Source organism: Aulonocara stuartgranti (genome assembly GCF_965226115.1).
Source record: "Aulonocara stuartgranti genome assembly, chromosome: 15".
In the NCBI taxonomy this organism is placed as follows: domain Eukaryota; kingdom Metazoa; phylum Chordata; class Actinopteri; order Cichliformes; family Cichlidae; genus Aulonocara; species Aulonocara stuartgranti.
Window position 1 is genome coordinate 32,729,097 of NC_138951.1, and position 17,004 is coordinate 32,746,100.

The following is a 17,004-nucleotide window of genomic DNA, read 5'->3' on the forward strand; positions in this document are numbered from 1 at the left end:
CATTTTCACAACGCCAATCTGCTTCCGAATTTTCACGGGGCTACATTCTACATTGACTTTATATGTAAACCTGACGCTCTGGTCGCGTCTATCGTGTTTGGTGTGAACACACCATTAAGCGACAGAATGAAAGTGGAGAGTATATCCTTAGTGTTCACATAAAACTCATTGTTGCCACCAGGAGCAGCACAAAAGTGACCCCCTTAAACTAATTTTTTGTTTTTGTATCCTTATTTTCCCCTTAGCTAACATAAACTAAGTCTATTGACAGCAACCAAGCAACCAACCCGGTGATGTAACATTCCGTACCGAAAATGGGAATAAACATGTTTTTAAAACTTTAACTTTAAGCACTTGTTTCTTAAATCCAGCTTCACAGACAAACTCAAATCTGTGTCTGAGAGCTGATGTAAATTAATGGTGTAAATTAGCCTTTGTATATATAATTTTTATTGTTCACTTTAAAGCTATCAGCATTATTTTGCACACCAATTTTACAACATCTTAGTACTTAAAAGCAACGTTATAAAAAATGTGATCCTTAGAATTCAGATTAACATGATAAGAACTAATAATATTAGGAAAAGCATTTTTGGAAAAAAAACTTACCTGAGGTGAACTTTTTCTTTTAGTCTCACACAAGTCCCATTTGCTACCATGGGGTGGTTTTATGAACTATACTGCAGTAAGACACCAGGAAACAATAGAAACATTTTGGCTTCACTTTTGGTGAGCTGTCAATGTCATGGTCCTGCGGCCATGACTCAGTGACTTTGTGTTTGTGTTCTTTATTGTTATTACTTTCATGATTATTCGTGGCCTCTTTTGGGATGGTTTGTGTTTGGGATTTTAGATACTGGGTTCTGGGTTTGTGCTCCCTCTATTGGTCCCTGGTGTTAGTGTTCCCCTGTCTCGTCAGGTTAATCAGGTCCAGCTGTTTCCCCCACCTGTGTGTGATTCCCAGTGTCTCTCTGTGTACTTATAGTGTGTGTTTTCCTCTGCTCCTGGTCGCGTCGTCTGTGTTCATACCCGGTGAATTCCCCTGCGTGCTCTCCCTGCTGTTCTCCCTTCATGTTCAGGTTTGCCACTCCTTTGTGTAGTTTCTCCCAGTTTAGTTCGTCCTTAGTTCTGTTTGCCATCTCCACTTTATGTTCAGTATTGTCAATAAATCACCTTCACATCTAAGGAAGCGCTGCGTTTGAGTCCTCCTTTCCACTCTTCACACGGCCGCTGCCCCGAGCCGTGACAGTACGACGCGACCACAAGCTGGACCCAGCAGCGCTTAATCCGTCCAGGGAGCTACGGGAGACGCTCATCGATGCCACACAGGAGCTCATCGACCTGTGGCTGGAAAGCCCGGGTGGCACGTCCCAGCGCGCTATAGAGAGGCGGCTACAGCGTCTGGTGACCGGTCTCCCATGGCTTCTGGGTTCGCTTTGTTCGTGGGAGCGGGAGTTTCTCCTTTTAGACCTCGGACTTCACCCCCCGTCTGCTTTTACTTTCGAGCAGCCCGAGGCGGTGAGCGAGCGAGATGCTCTGGCTTCCCCAGATTCCGGGACTCTGTTTTCTGGGGCTGTTCTGAGCGGGATGAGAGACAGTGTGGATAGCTTACCTACCTTCGTGGTAACAGATCCTTCGCAAGTGGGCGTCTACAAACCCTCCGTAAAACCGAGAGACTGTTTCTCTCCCGCCCCTTCTGAGCCAGGACTTTATCACCATTCTCCGGCTCATATATATAAAAACACACCCAGCACGCCCCTGCGGGCGGTTTATCCTTCAAGCTTGGGTCCTCTACCAGAGGCCTGGGAGCTTGAGGGTCCTGCGCAGTATCTTAGCTGTTCCCAGGACTGCGCTCTTCTGGACAGAGATCTCCGATGTTGTTCCCGGGATCTGCTGGAGCCACTCGCCTAGCTTGGGAGTCACCGCACCTAGTGCTCCGATTACCATGGGGACCACCTTTACCTTCACCCTCCACATCCTCTCGAGCTCTTCTCTGAGCCCTTGGTATTTCTCCAGCTTCTCGTGTTCCTTCTTCCTGATATTGCTGTCATTCGGAACCGCTACATCGATCACTACGGCCGTCTTCTTCTGTTTGTCTACCACCACTATGTCCGGTTGGTTAGCCACCACCATTTTGTCCGTCTGTATCTGGAAGTCCCACAGGATCTTAGCTCGGTCATTCTCCACCACCCTTGGGGGCATCTCCCATTTTGACCTCGGGACTTCCAGGTTATACTCGGCACAGATGTTCCTGTACACTATGCCGGCCACTTGGTTATGGCCATGTATGCCTTGCCTGCTAGCATCTTGCACCCTGCTGTTATGTGCTGGATTGTCTCTGGGGCATCTTTACACAGCCTGCACCTGGGGTCTTGCCTGGTGTGATAGACCCCAGCCTCTATGGATCTTGTGCTCAGAGCTTGTTCTTGTGTTGCCATGATTAGTGCCTCTGTGCTGTCTTTCAGTCCAGCTTTGTCCAGCCACTGGTAGGATTTCTGGATATCAGCCACCTCCTCTATCTGCCGGTGGTACATACCGTGCAGGGGCCTGTCCTTCCATGATGGTTCCTTGTCTCCCTCCTCTTTCTTGGGTTTCTGCTGCCTGAGGTATTCACTGAGCACTCGGTCAGTTGGGGCCATCTTCCCAATGTATTCTTGGATGTTCGTTGTCTCATCCTGGACTGCGGTGCTGACACTCACCAGTCCCCGGCCCCCTTCCTTCCACTTAGCGTACAGCCTCAGGGTGCTGGACTTGGGGTGAAACCCTCCATGCATGGTAAGGAGCTTTCTTGTCTTTATGTCAGTGGCTTCTATCTCCTCCTTTGGCCAGCCTATTACCCCAGCAGGGTACCTGATCACGGGCAGGGCGTACGTGTTGATGGCCCGGATCTTGTTCTTACCATTCAGCTGACTCCTCAGGACTTGCCTGACCCTCTGCAGGTACTTGGTGGTTGCAGCTTTTCTAGCGGCCTCTTCATGGTTCCCATTCGCCTGCGGGATCCCCAGGTACTTGTAACTGTCCTCTATGTCTGCAATGTTGCCTTCTGGTAGTTCAATCCCCTCAGTTCTGACTACCTTCCCTCTCTTTGTTACCATCCGACTACACTTCTCCAGTCCGAACGACATTCCAATGTCATTGCTGTATAGCCTGGTAGTGCACTGTAAACCCGAATGTTCAAAGTAATTAAATAGATTAAGTAGTGTATACTCAAAGTCTTTAAAAAGTTCTGTTAACTTAAATATGTCAAGTTCATGTAACATGTTCTTCTTTTTGAGTAAATGAAACTAATAATATTTGATTGAATTGAACTATTTCTATATTAAGTGAGCATCACTTAAAATCATAACTTAAGCACAACGTAACACAGTTAAGTTAGGACATATAAGAATGGTAAAGTCCTGTTATTTTTGTTGTTTCAAGTATAGGATTTAATAATAAACTTAATTTATGTAGCACATGCTAAAATACAATAAAATCTCAAAGTGTTTCACCAAATAAGTGAAATCAAATTGTCTTAAATGCATTAGTGGAAGACAAAATGTATTTATTTTAATATTCATTGTTTTATCAATGTATCCTACATATATATTTTTAATATTTTCCGCAAGTGTTGAGCAGCTGCAGGAATCAATTTTTATTCCGAGTTAATCTCTGATTCACCCTCCGAAGCGGAAGGCGGCGCTAATGAGCATTAATACGAAACACAGAAGAAGTAAAGGTATATGGGCGGGAACAGCACCAAAGAGGCAACACGGACGACTGGAGAAAGTTGGACCTAACCGCAGCAACTAGCATCACTGGACTTACAGTAAGTTTTCAATGTTGATATTAGTTTATTGTTAAAATACGAATATTTAGTTGTATTTTGGGTGCGTGTCGAAAAGAATAGCAGAAATGTCGGGTCCGTGTTTTTTATGTGCTTTGCTGCTCTCCCCGAAGGAAACTTTGCGCTTGCAGAGCTAGCATTAAGTTGTTGTAATGAGGGTCGCAGGCTGTTTAAAAAGTTAGATACTACTTGTTCTAGAGGTGGCGCCCGGTCGCCTAGTATGAAACAAAGTGTTTTAATCTCTTTAAATTTTTAAACCCCCTCTCATGACTCAGAATAGTTGGGTCCAAACAAGCCCGTTGTCCCTGCAGTTACACAACGGAGATGCCTGTCTGCAGTGAGAGTGCTTTCAAGCTGTTTTCTTGTTAGAAACGCTATATTTTAAACTATATGTGCAGGGTTAGGGTTGTGAAGGAGTGAAGGAGCTCTTGGACCTCTGGCCTGCTCTAAAAATGGAGTCTGAGGTAATATGGATCAGCTCTCTTTAAAATGAAAATTGTAATTCTTACTCATGTGGCAGCTTTTTGCTGCTTTATAAAGATGTGCGAGATTCTTCAAATTGAACTGTATTGTCCTTCTGCTGTAGTTGTATGCAGAGTTTCAGCGGATTACAAATCAGAACCTGCCCAATACATTCTACGCTGAACTTGACCGCCATCTTCCTCGACTGATGACCTTATTCAGACAGAAGGCATCAAAAACTGGGAAGACAGCTGATGCCCTGGCTGAAATTCTAAGAATTCACAATGAACAGGTAATAATAGATTGTTACACATTTCATAGGTTGAACCAGTGGAACATTGGACAGGTTCAATGATTTAAATGAGCTTTTTGAATTTTGCTATTACTCCACTTTGTGTTTGCTATTTGTCTGACTGTATTAAAGATGTGAACAGGTTATTTGTGGACATATGTTCTGATTTGACTGTTGTTGTTGTTGTTGTTCAGTAAACTCACCAGTATATACAATTCTGTTTTTATCTGGAAATAGGAAATCCATGATATCCACACCAAGCGCACTACCGTTCTCCACGCCCTTCCTGTCTATCTGCGTGAGGATGTCTCTGGATTTTTCAGAACCTGCACTGTGAGTGTCCTTAAGTATCTAACAGATACTACTGTGTATATAAACAGTGCATCAAAGTACAAACATGTATTTTGATGCACTGTTTGGACTTACCTTTGTTTAGTCTACCCATACGGTTTCCATGTATGGTCTTTTCTGTCTCCTCACTACGAATGAACTGAATTGGTGTTTTGTTGAAAGTGATAAGATGTTTAGTAAAACATTTTCCTGTGTATTTCCTTTAGCTTAGTTTCAGTCTATCTCACACCACTTGATTCTCTGGTGAATTAGCTGATTTATGTGTGCAGAACATGGATCTTCTGTTTTTCACCTCTTACAGTGAGACTCAGGTCTCCCTTGTAAAAGAGGTATTGGATCTCAATTGGAGTTGGTAAAATGAGAAATTATATGTCGTCTGTTGTATTTCTTGGGTTAGATTGTGATTAGTATCTCTTTTTCATTAATTCAGGACGAATCTGATGAGTTGGAGCTTGATGGTGTTGAAGTGGCCCTCTTCACTGTCATTAGTGACCATGACACGACAAGTCCAGTTCACTACCAACCTGTGAAAATCTCTGTCGTCATTGAAAGTGATGCCGTGTTCAGTCTCCCCAGATTTGGTGAAGCCTTCCTGGTAATGTTTGGACTGATCTATGCACCTCAGCTACCCCAAAGCCCTGACCAACACTTTAGAATTTACTCAAAAGATTTTACTTGGTCTAGAAAGTGGTAAACTGTCACCCAGGTTACAGACCCTCAAGAATGACTTGGTTATGTAGGAACTCATCTGAAAGAAGGATGCAGGGTGAAGCATTATAAAAGGCTAGTTCAAAGTTCTCTCCTTTTATCTAAATAATGCCTCAAAACGTTATTGCATTCAGCCAATAGGTCCAAACTATACAACGTGCCTTTGTTCTCATTAACATAATGCAAAGCAACACTAATGTTTTGTGTGTTTTAATGTTTTTCGTAATACTATTTCCAAAACATTGTGGGCTGCGCAAGATGACCTAAATTTCACTGTTTGATACTGGTTAATGTAAAACAAATAGCATTGTAATTCACTCAAATTGCTGCCCTGTTGCCTTATTCAGATATTCAGATATTATTCAGATATTAGCCAGAGAGCCAAAAGCCAGAGAGCCAGAGAGCCAAAAGCACATTTTGATATTATTTATTATTATTTGGCATTATTTTTCATTACTCTGACAGTTTTCCTGACTAAACAATTTTTGGTCTACTTATTTTAATTTATAAATGTTTTTGTTAATTATTTTTAATTTATTTATTTATTTTTTAAAAAAAATGTATTTAATTTCAACATAGTGCTAAAAGGGAGCAGGCAAGATACTGTTCAATGGCAGATGTTTATGACTTTTGCATATTAAGTTACCGATACTCAGTGTAATTGAGGCAATCAATTGCCTCAAAAATTTTAAGTTTTGGGTCACATGTTTTTAAGTATCAAGTAGTCAACATATTTGACTAACGTGTACTTAAAATAATGACAACACAAACTAATAAACATTTGAGTTTTGTTAACATAAAAATGTTGTGGTTGTGTACTTATTTTTTATAAGTTCTGTGAACTTATTTCTTTGAATTTGTAAACTTGAAACTTTAAGTCATATTAACTGCAAATATTTGAGTTGACCGTTCTCAAAAGATACAAGTACCATGTAATCCAAACTTTTATGTTCTGGAAAAATTTGACTTTTGAGTTGATCAACTCAAAAAAATTGAGGCAATCGATTGCCTCAATTTTTTTGAGTTCTGGTAACTTATTCGGGTTTACAGTGTGTGGATCAGTGAATCGATGTCTCGTTCACTCTTGGCATACAGCTTAATGTCATCCATGTACAGGAGGTGGCTGACAACTGCTCCGTTCCGTAGTCGGTATCCGTAGCCAGTCTTGTTAATGATCTCACTGAAGGGGTTCAGGCCTATGCAGAACAGCAGTGGGGACAGAGCATCTCCTTGGTAGATCCCGCACTTGATGGTGACTTGTGCTATGGGCTTGGAGTTGGCCTCTAGTGTTGTACGCCACATCCCCATTGAGTTCCTGATGAAGGCTCTTAGGGTCCCGTTGATCTTGTACAATTCTAGGCATTCCAGTATCCAGCTGTGGGGCATTGAGTCATAGGCCTTCTTGTAATCAATCCAGGCAGTGCACAGGTTGGTCAGTCTGGTCTTGCAGTCTTGGCTGATTGTTCTGTCTACCAGTAGCTGGTGTTTTGCACCTCTGGTATTCTTGCCAATTCCTTTCTGTGTCCCGCTCATGTATTGATCCATGTGCCTGTTCATCTTAGCCGATATGATGCCTGACAGGAGCTTCCATGTAGTACTGAGGCAGGTTATTGGTCGGTAGTTGGAGGGGACCGGTCCCTTCTTGGGGTCCTTGGGGATCAGGACCGTCCGGCCTTCAGTTAGCCATTCCGGGTGTCTCTCGTTAACTAGCAGCTGGTTCATTTGTGCTGCCAGACGCTCGTGGAGTGCAGTCAGCTTCTTCAGCCAGTAGGCGTGAACCATGTCGGGCCCTGGTGCTGTCCAACTCTTCATACTGGAGACCCTTTCTTGGATATCTGCCACTGTGATGGTTACTGGACCCTGTTCAGGGAGGTCGCTGTGGTCTGCCCTCAGATCCTCTAGCCACTGAGCATTGCCGTTATGGGTTGCATCCTTCTCCCATATGCTCTTCCAGTATTGCTCCGTCTCCAGCCTTGGTGGTGCTGTTCTCTTATTGTTCCCTTGCCACTGAGAGTACACCTTTGCTGGTTCTGTGGAGAACAGCTGGTTTATTCTCCTGCCTTCTATCTCTCTGGTGTACCTCCTCAAGCGGCTGGCCAAGGCTGTGAGTCTTTGCTTGGCAGTTTCCAAGGCCTCAGGTATGGACAGCTTGCTGTATTTCTTAGGCACCTTATTTGTCGCACCTTTCTGCAACTCCGTTAGTTGGCTAACCTCCCTCCGTGCTACTTTGATCTTGCCCTCTAGCCTCCTTCTCCATGGAGGGTACTGCCCCTTGTCGCTGTTCAACTTGTAGCCAAGCATCTCACTGATCACTGCTGCCATATTGTAGATCAGCTTGTTAGTGTCGGTAATCGTGGTTGTAGGTATCGTCCGTAGTGCTGCATTAACATCATCTAGCAGACCTTATGAGGGTACTTCACGTAATCTTGGTAACCGGCTACGGGGGATCCAGTTTTCAAGCTTGGCCATGATCCTATTTTTCAGGTCAGTTCCTCTCGCACTCAACGATCCTTCTCCTATCGCACAGTTATCATCACTATTACCTGTCACTACTTATTAAAAACACTTGCCTGGGGTGTTGGTTTAGCGCAATGGATGAGCAGGTGACCATGTGCTGTATGACCGGAGAGCAATAGTCCCAGGTTTGAGTCTGCTGCATGTTTTCCCCTCTCTCTCCCAGCTTTCCTGTCTACCTACACTGTCTCTATCAAATAAAGGCCAAAAGTTTATATTATGCTTTTTCTCCATGGAACTGTGATCCTCAAGTCTCCTGACCAAGACATAGGCCAGCAGGTAATTTAAGTTTTGGAAGCTGAAGTATGTGGCATATATATTTATTACATTTTATTCATCCTTCCAGTCAAGGAACACTCTTCCATGATGTTCTCCTTATTCAATTTAAATATATATAAATACAATTGCATACATTTCTGTATATAAGGAATTAAACATGCTAGCTTTTAGTCATCATCAGCTTTCATCATCAACTTTATTTATAAAGCACTTTAAAACAACCACAGCTGACACAAAGTGCTGTACATTGGAACCATAAAATAAAATTACATGAGATATAAATAAAACACAAATAAAAGAAGAGTGAAATCATTAATTAAATAACTACTTCAATTAAAAGAGAAACTAAGTCTCACTGAGGTTAAAAGCCAAGGAATAAAAGTGGGTTTTAAGACGTGATTTAAAAGTGGACAGTGAAGGGGCCTCTCTAACATGCATGGGCAAATTATTCCATAATTTTGGAGCCACAATAGAGAAGGCCCTGTCCCCTCTGAGCTTCCTCCTGGATCTCGGTACCTCCAGGAGCAGCTGGTCAGCTGACCTGAGAGACTGACAGGGTATGTGGGGATGAAGAAGCTTGGAGAGGTAAGGCGGGGCAAGACTGTGAAGGCATTTAAAAACAAACATAAGAATTTTAAAATTAACTCTAAAAGACACAGGCAGCCAGTGCAGAGAGGCTAGCACGGGGGTTATACCGTATTTTCACGACCATAAGACGCACTGTACTAAAAGGCGCAGTCTCAGTTATGTGTGCCATTACTGTATTTAACACACACATAAGGCGCACTGGATCATAGGGCGCATACAAGTACCGTATGCGTATTTAAAAATAAAGCGGGAGCAAACCTGAGTTCGGTACCTTACTCACATTTTTATTACCAGTAATCGTCATCATCAACAACACACAAGCATACAAGTGTGCGTATTTAAAAATAAAGCAGGAGCAAAACTGAGTTTGGTACTCACATTTTTATCATCAATCAAACCCATCGAAGTCCTCATCCTCTGTCTGAATTGAACAGCTGCGCTAAATCTCCATCAAACATGCCAGGTTCACTTTCTTCACTGTCAGAGTCACTTTCCGTGCCGTGCGGCTCCTCGGAAATGATGCCGGCTTTTGCGAAAGCTCTAACAACAGTGCCAGCAGACATGTTAGCCCAAGCATCTACAATCCATTGGCAAATTGTGGCGTAACTCGCCCGGCGCTGCCTCTTGGTGAAACTGTGGTCTCCATCGGTCATCCATCGCTCCCAGGCCGCTCGCAGCCTTACTTTGAACGGGCGGTTCACACCGATGTCCAGCCGTTGGAGATCCTTTGTCAGGCCTCCCGGAATGACAGCAAGCTCACAGTTCATTTGTTTCACTAGTTTTTTTCACATCGGCTGTGAGATGGGCACGCATAGAGTCACAGATTAAGAGCGATGGTGATGCGTGGAAAAAACCACCTGGTCTCCTTACATACACCTCCCTCAGCCACCCTTTCATCATTTCCTCATCCATCCAGCCCTTTTCATTTGCCTTAATGATGATTCCTGCTGGAAACTTCTCTTTAGGCAAAGTCTTTCTCTTAAAAATCACCATAGTTTCTGTCCATTAGCATGGCAGCCAAGCACAACAGTAAAAGAAGACTTTTCGTGCCCCGTTGTGCATATCGCTACCGTGCTGGTCCCCTTCTTCTCCACAGTGTGACTCACCGGGATGTCAAAAGTGAGCGGGACCTCGTCCATGTTTGTGATGTGGCTGGGCTGGATGTTTTTGTCGCCGATGTGTTTGCTGCAGTAGGAGCGGAAGATGGCCAGCTTTTCCTTATAATCCGCTGGAAGTTGCTGCGCTACCGTAGTCCTGGTCCGGATGGAAAAATGGCACCGTTTCATAAAAAGTGAAAGTGAAACTGCTTTTAGCCGAATGGTGACCGTCGAAACGCTTCTCCCGCTCGTTCTTTGCTCGATGATCCACCGCTCGAGTCTTTCCTCCAACTCGGGCCACCTCGCCTTATGTCCGCGGAAACTCAGCTGCGTTTTCTTGACCTGCCGGAGCTTGTTTTCTAGCTTCCTCCATTTGCGAACCATCGATTCGTTAATCTTAAATTCTCTCGCCGCTGCTCGATTTCCATGTTCCTCCGTGTAGCTGATGGCCTTCAGTTTAAACTGTGCTTCATAAGCGTGTCTCTTTGCCATTTTCAGGGTTGCGCCCACACTTCACCGTTTAGCGTTCTCATGGTGTTCTCTACTACGTCCTCCTTACAACACACAGGGCGCACTGCGCTATAGGGCGCGCCGTACTTTTTGAAGAAAATCTAAGACTTTTAAGTGCGCCTTATGGTCGTGAAAATACGGTATGCTCTCTTTTTCGAGTTCCTGTTAGGAGTCGTGCAGCCGCATTTTGAACCAGCTGCAGACGTGAGAGCAATGACTGACTGACCCCCACATAAAGTGAGTTACAGTAGTCCAGGCAGGAAGAAATAAAAGCACGGATCACTGTTTCAAGGTGCTGCCTCGAAAGAAAAGATTTTACTCTTGCCAGTCGCCTTAAATGATAAAAACTGGACTTCACCACTGCTCTGATTTGGTTGTCCAATTTAAAATCACTGTCCAACTTAAAACCAAGGTCAGTAACAACAGATTTAAAATAGACTTCCAGGGATCCTAAAACAACAGAGGAGGACTCACAGGGACCACTGGGTCCAAACACCAACACTTCTGTTTTCTTTTCATTAAAATTTAAAAAGTTTCGAGCCAACCAAGCTTTAATGTCATCTAGACAGGTCAAGAGAGGTTTTATGGAGATGCCATCCTTGTGTTTTAGTGGCAAATAAATTTGGCAGTCATCGGCATAACAATGAAATGAGATCCCACACCTTCTAAGGATAGAACCCAGAGGCAATAGATACAGTGAAAAGAGCAGTGGCCCTAAAATTGAGCCCTGTGGGACGCCGCATGACAGAGGAGCAGAAGACGATTCGTAACCGAGAAGGCTGACAGAGAAAGTTCTATCTGACAAATAAGACCCAAACCAATTGAGTGCAGTGAAACCAATACCCACTACATCATGTAATCGAGAAATTAGAATATTGTGGTCTACGGTGTCAAAGGCAGCAGTTAGGTCAAGCAAGACAAGAACAACATGGTTACCAGAATCACATGCTAGAAGTATTCGAATAATGGTGTAATTAATCAGCATCTCCTCAACATTACTAATCTCACATGTGGCCATTAACATTGGTATTTGTAAATGATAGTGAGAATAATATTGTTTTCTTGGAATCAGCAAGGAGGGCAAGCTCCCAACTGAACAAAGCAAGCAACATCCTGGCCATCACTCTCGAGTTGCCTGGCAACCAGCAGAAACTCCAGGCAGTGATTGTACCCAATGACCAAGTAGTCTGCCAAATAATAACCCTGTGCTGGTTTGTAGTATTTGCACACATTTTTTTTAACACATCTCAAAATACTACTGTAATACTCTAACATTAAAGCTTAGCACCATGGGTCTGTTACTACATATTAGGAATACAGGCAAGATATTATTCCTTCCAAAAAACCTCATTTCAAATCAGTAACAATAAACAGCAAAGATAGTGACAGAGACAGTTTTCTTTTAAAACCTTATTTCAGGAACAAAGTCAGTTTTTTATACTATATATCAGCTCTTTTTCCAGTTAACTGTTCATGTAGTCTGTATTGATATATTTGACATATATGTTCTGTTGATGTGATGAGGCTTACTTCTACAAGAACTTTGTGTTTGTTTTCTATTCTATATTTCCATGTCATCTTTTTTTAAATATGCTTAATGTTACCAAAGGCTTAAGCAGAGTGTCCCACAAGTATTATTATTTTTACTTGGTTTCTAAAAAAAATATAGCGTTAATTTGTTATGGCAGGTCTATACTACATTAGTTGTATACACGGTTGCTATGGACAAGAAATCAGCCTGGGAGATGATCAACTTTCTGTAAATTCAGTTCTTCTTCCAAACGGGATTACATTTTTAAAGTTCTTTGTACTTGATGAATTAATGATGAATGAAAAAGATGAATGAATTAAAAAGTGCTTGCACAGCATGCCTTCTCTGTCTGTCATTGTGTTAGACCACAAAATAATCTTGAATAATCTTGATACCATGCCATTGGATTCATTATTCTTTTCATTCCCTTTTCATTCCCTGATCCCTCCTTACAACTATTATGTACTTGAACATTACTGCTATGTCACTTTGTATTTACTTTTTTAAAAAAAGTCTCATATCTTGATTTTTAATTCACTCCAAATTAAGTCAGGGAGCTTTTAAAGTGCCCTTGTTTCCAGATCCATTTTCTTCACACAGCTTTATGTTGTTCAGTCTTGGGGGATTTATCGGCACTCCTCTCCTTTTGTTCTAAGACACATCTCTTCAATACATATAGGAGGACAGAAAGAGAATATCTTCTCTTGAGCCCTAGCCAGAATTAAATAAAATGATTGATGGATACATGTCTGTGCTAGGAATATGAATTACAGGGTTTTTCTTTGGCTCCCTATGGGAAATGGTCAGACTTTGCCCTTAATAACGGTCGACTAAAGTTGGGAGCACAAAGAGAGTAACACAGATGGAAGTGGGTGAGGGATTCAATCAGTGCATCAAATGGACGCAAAACCTGAGACCATGTGTTATCCAAACCGGACACTTGCTTTTGCTGTATATCAAATCACTTTTGCAATATGATGGTTTTATGCCCACTAAGCTGTGCATATAACACTAGCTGTATATTTGCAACTGAAAATAAATAATTAGCACAGTAGACTGTGTCATTTAGAATGCATGTAATATATATATATAGAATGAATATGTATATTGTCATTGTATTTAAAATTATTATTATATTTATAATTATATTTACGTACAAATACTTACACCTGAAGATATTTGGGAATTGATTGATTGATTGATTGATTGATTGGTAATTTATTTCAACATGTGAACAATATACAAGTACATTTAGAAAAGAAATGAGAGAAAAAAAAATATACTATACAAATTACATACAAAAAAAATTCTGATTAATTTAACACACGATTTTTGGATTACTGTTTGTTTTTGGGTTTTTTTTTTTTTACAGAAAGGAACAAATGTTTATATTCTACCTTTAAGGAAATACTTATACTGTAGTGAAGTGAGAGGAATCATCCTCACTGGCACCATCTTGCAAGTAGTAAGGGTAAAACAAGAGAAGTTGACCTTATGGTTGGTTCACACAGTGTGGGGCATCAACTATCAAACATGGAGGAGGAAGCGTGCTATATCCAGGGTCGGTGACTTGTACAGAGTGAACCAAAACGGCTACTACAGCATTCTGCAGCGCCATGCAATAACCTCTGGTATGCATCTAGTTGGTCAGGGGTTCATCCTATAGCAAGATAATGACACAAAACATAAGTCCAATCTATGCCAGACCTATCTCAGGGAAAAAGACCAAGTTGATAAGCTTGAAAACATGGAGCGGCCAGCACAGTCTCCAGACTTAAACCCCATTGAGGTGGTTTGGGATGAACTGGACAGAAGAGTGAAAGCAAAGCAACCTACAAGTGTCACACATTTATGGGAACTTCTGCAACACATATGGGAAGAATTTCTGAAGAATATTTGATTTCTATTGGTGTGGTCAGCTGTTTTTCTCCCAAAGGTGGCTACTTTGATGAGTCAAAAGTTGGGTCAAGACGAGTCAAAAGGTGCCCAAGTTGAGAGGTAATTCCAGATGAAAAATGCCAACTGGGAATTTGGAAATTCTGAGTTCTGACTTTATCTAAAAGGTACTGTAAGTTGCAGGATAGCCAGCAAAGTACGATCATTATACACACACTAGCTGATGAAGAATAGGTGCTGAGGGACAGCATCTACTTTCTTTGACTTTTAACCATACCAAGGGTTCTGAATCAAGAAGCAGCTGCATCTAAACACCTCATTCAATGTCTCTTTAAAATTGCTTATTGATTTTATCACGGTTTGTCTTAACTCTGGGGAAAAAGTGATTTAAGTATCTTTAAAGTCCAGATTAATACACTTATCATTTGATGAAACGATAATTTACAATTAATCCCCAGTCAGTCAGTTCTTTAAAGTAACCTCCTATAAGGGACTACACTTTTCTCAAAAGACAAGTCGCCTGGATTTATAAAGACTATGTAAAGTGGTGGCAGCCAGTAATGAACCATCACCTCCCACTAAAGTTGTGGCACATTTCAGAGCACAAAAGGACAAAACAACGCTTTGCACAGTTTATCACAACATCCTACCAGTGTGTGATGAAATAAATGCCATCAGACTTCAGCAAAAACAAAAGACTGCCAACAGACACCTCCTCTCTTCTTCTGTGAGAGAACTATAGTCTTTACTGTAGAGTAAAACAATCAGAATTCTTTAAAAACATTATATTTATTACACTTATCACATGCCTTCTGAAAGTGTCTTTAGCCAGAACAAATACAGAAAGTTTTCTTTGGCTTGAAATATCCACTTTTATGTACCTCCCCAATAAAGACAATTTATGCTATGAATTATGAATTAAGCTTTGCTTTTGTTTCATCATCATTTCAATTGACTTTTAATGAGAGCATTTTTAATAGGTTTTTCCCTTTTTCCTCAAAGCAGGCGATGTAAAACCTGCGTATGAGTCTGGTGTTCCAGTAGTTTTAGGTTCATGGCAGTCTTGAGCCTCTGTCATAAACACTAAGGTGGGTTAGACTCAAACACAGGACTCCAGTCTAAAAATTTCATGGGGTTCAATACTCAGGGAACAGGTCTCCATTAGTGAAGTCCAGGGTTCTAGATCAACAGGCAAATCCAAAGTTCCTTTCCTCAGAATGAATCTCACCAGCACTGAGTTCAGCTCACCAGTCTCTAGAAAATCTGCGCACAAGACAACTGGGTAAGTATTTTCACAGGAACAATAGCGCAAAGGGCAAAGGAACCAGCTTCACTAATTGCTATCTCAGTACACAAGGGCCAGAGGTCTATACTACAAAGCTGGATTTTAGCTTATCCAGGAAGCTTCAGGGCTAACTCTGTATTTTCTGTATTATTAAGGTGTTTTACTTGTTACTCTGGTAAATCACCATGCTAATTTATGCTGTGAATCTAGCCTGCCCTGGAACAGGTTATTCAGAAAATAGGTTCCTGGAGGATCCCTCGGACCCCTGTACACAGACAGTAGGAGGGTCTAGTGGTTTATATATATCAAATCAAATCAAATCAAATCACTTTTATTGTCACATCACATGTGCAGGTACATTGGTACAGTACATGTGAGTGAAATTCTTGTGTGCGAGCTTCACAAGCAACAGAGTTGTGCAAAATACAATAATGTAAACAAGCAAAATACAAGAATGGCTACATCTGAAACTAATAAATATATGTACAATATATAATAGTATATGCATTTCTGGATGTGTATACTAAATATTTTTCTACGTGTGTGTGTGTGTGTGTGTGTGTGTGTGTGTGTGTGTGTGTGTACACATATTTTACAAATTAAATAGAGTAAACAATAAATAAAATATATAAAATATACAGAGTTGGGACATGTGCAAAACAGTGGCATCACTGTACAGTATGGAGTGCATAATGTTAAAGTTCCAGTAGTGAAGGTGAGGTGTCTATGACGTGTTCAGCAGTCTGATGGCCTGGTGGAAGAAGCTGTCTCTCAGTCTGCTGGTACGGGACTGGATGCTGCAGAACCTCCTTCCTGATGGAAGTAGTCTGAACAGTTTATGGCTGGGGTGACTGGAGTCCTTGATGATCCTCCCCGCTTTCCTCAGGCACTGCTTCCTGTAGATGTCTTGGAGGGAGGGAAGCTCACCTCCAATTATCCGTTCAGAGCACCGCACTACTCGCTGGAGAGCTTTGCAGTTGTAGGCGGTGCTGTTGCCATACCAGGTGGTGATGCATCCAGTGAGGATGCTCTCAATGGCACAGTGATAGAAGGTCCTGAGGATGCGGGGGCTCATGCCGAATCTTTTCAGTCTCCTGAGAAAGAAGAGGCGCTGCTGCGCCTTCTTCACTGTTTTGTTTGTGTGTACTGACCACGTAAGATCCTCAGCCAGATGTACACCAAGGAACCGGAAGCTGCTCACTCTCTCCACAGCAGCGCCGTTGATGGTGATGGGGGTGTGTACTTCTCTGCACCTCCGGAAGTCCACTATCAACTCCTTTGTCTTTGCGACGTTGAGGGTGAGATGGTTGTCTTGACACCAGTGGGTCAGGGTGCTGACCTCCTCCCTGTAAGCCCTCTCATCACCATTGGTGATAAGACCCACCACTGTAGTGTCGTCCGCAAACTTCACAATGATGTTGGAGTTGTTAGTGGCTGTGCAGTCGTAGGTGTAGAGTGAGTATAGGAGAGGGCTCAGTACACACCTGTGTGGAGCACCAGTGTTCAGTGTGATGGGGGATGAGGTGATGCTGCCCAGTCTGACCACTTGGCGTCTGTCAGACAGGAAGCTAAGGATCCAGCTGCAGAGGGAGCTGCTCAGTCCTAGATCCTGCAGTTTCCTGTCCAGCTTCGAGGGAACGATGGTATTGAATGCTGAGCTGTAAT

At 42.3% G+C, this 17,004-nt stretch overlaps 1 protein-coding gene across 1 annotated transcript; it reads left to right on the forward strand.

Moving 5' to 3' along the window:
• The first annotated feature begins 781 nt into the window (after positions 1–781).
• LOC309689158 (uncharacterized protein) lies at positions 782–5,760 on the forward strand. The gene is made up of 6 exons (XM_082505399.1): positions 782–1,079; positions 3,670–3,808; positions 4,225–4,290; positions 4,413–4,580; positions 4,818–4,913; positions 5,362–5,760. Exons 3-6 carry the CDS (start codon positions 4,279–4,281, stop codon positions 5,623–5,625), a joined length of 540 nt encoding a protein of 179 aa, XP_082361525.1. The 5' UTR covers positions 782–1,079; positions 3,670–3,808; positions 4,225–4,278; the 3' UTR covers positions 5,626–5,760.
• Positions 5,761–17,004: the final 11,244 nt, after the last annotated feature.

Bases quoted from the DNA above. Each gene is read 5' to 3' on its own strand.
- LOC309689158 (XM_082505399.1), top strand. The intron at 4,581-4,817 runs GTAATAATAGAT...ATCTGGAAATAG, and splicing joins TAAGAATTCACAATGAACAG to GAAATCCATGATATCCACAC. The intron at 4,914-5,361 runs GTGAGTGTCCTT...TCATTAATTCAG, and splicing joins GATTTTTCAGAACCTGCACT to GACGAATCTGATGAGTTGGA.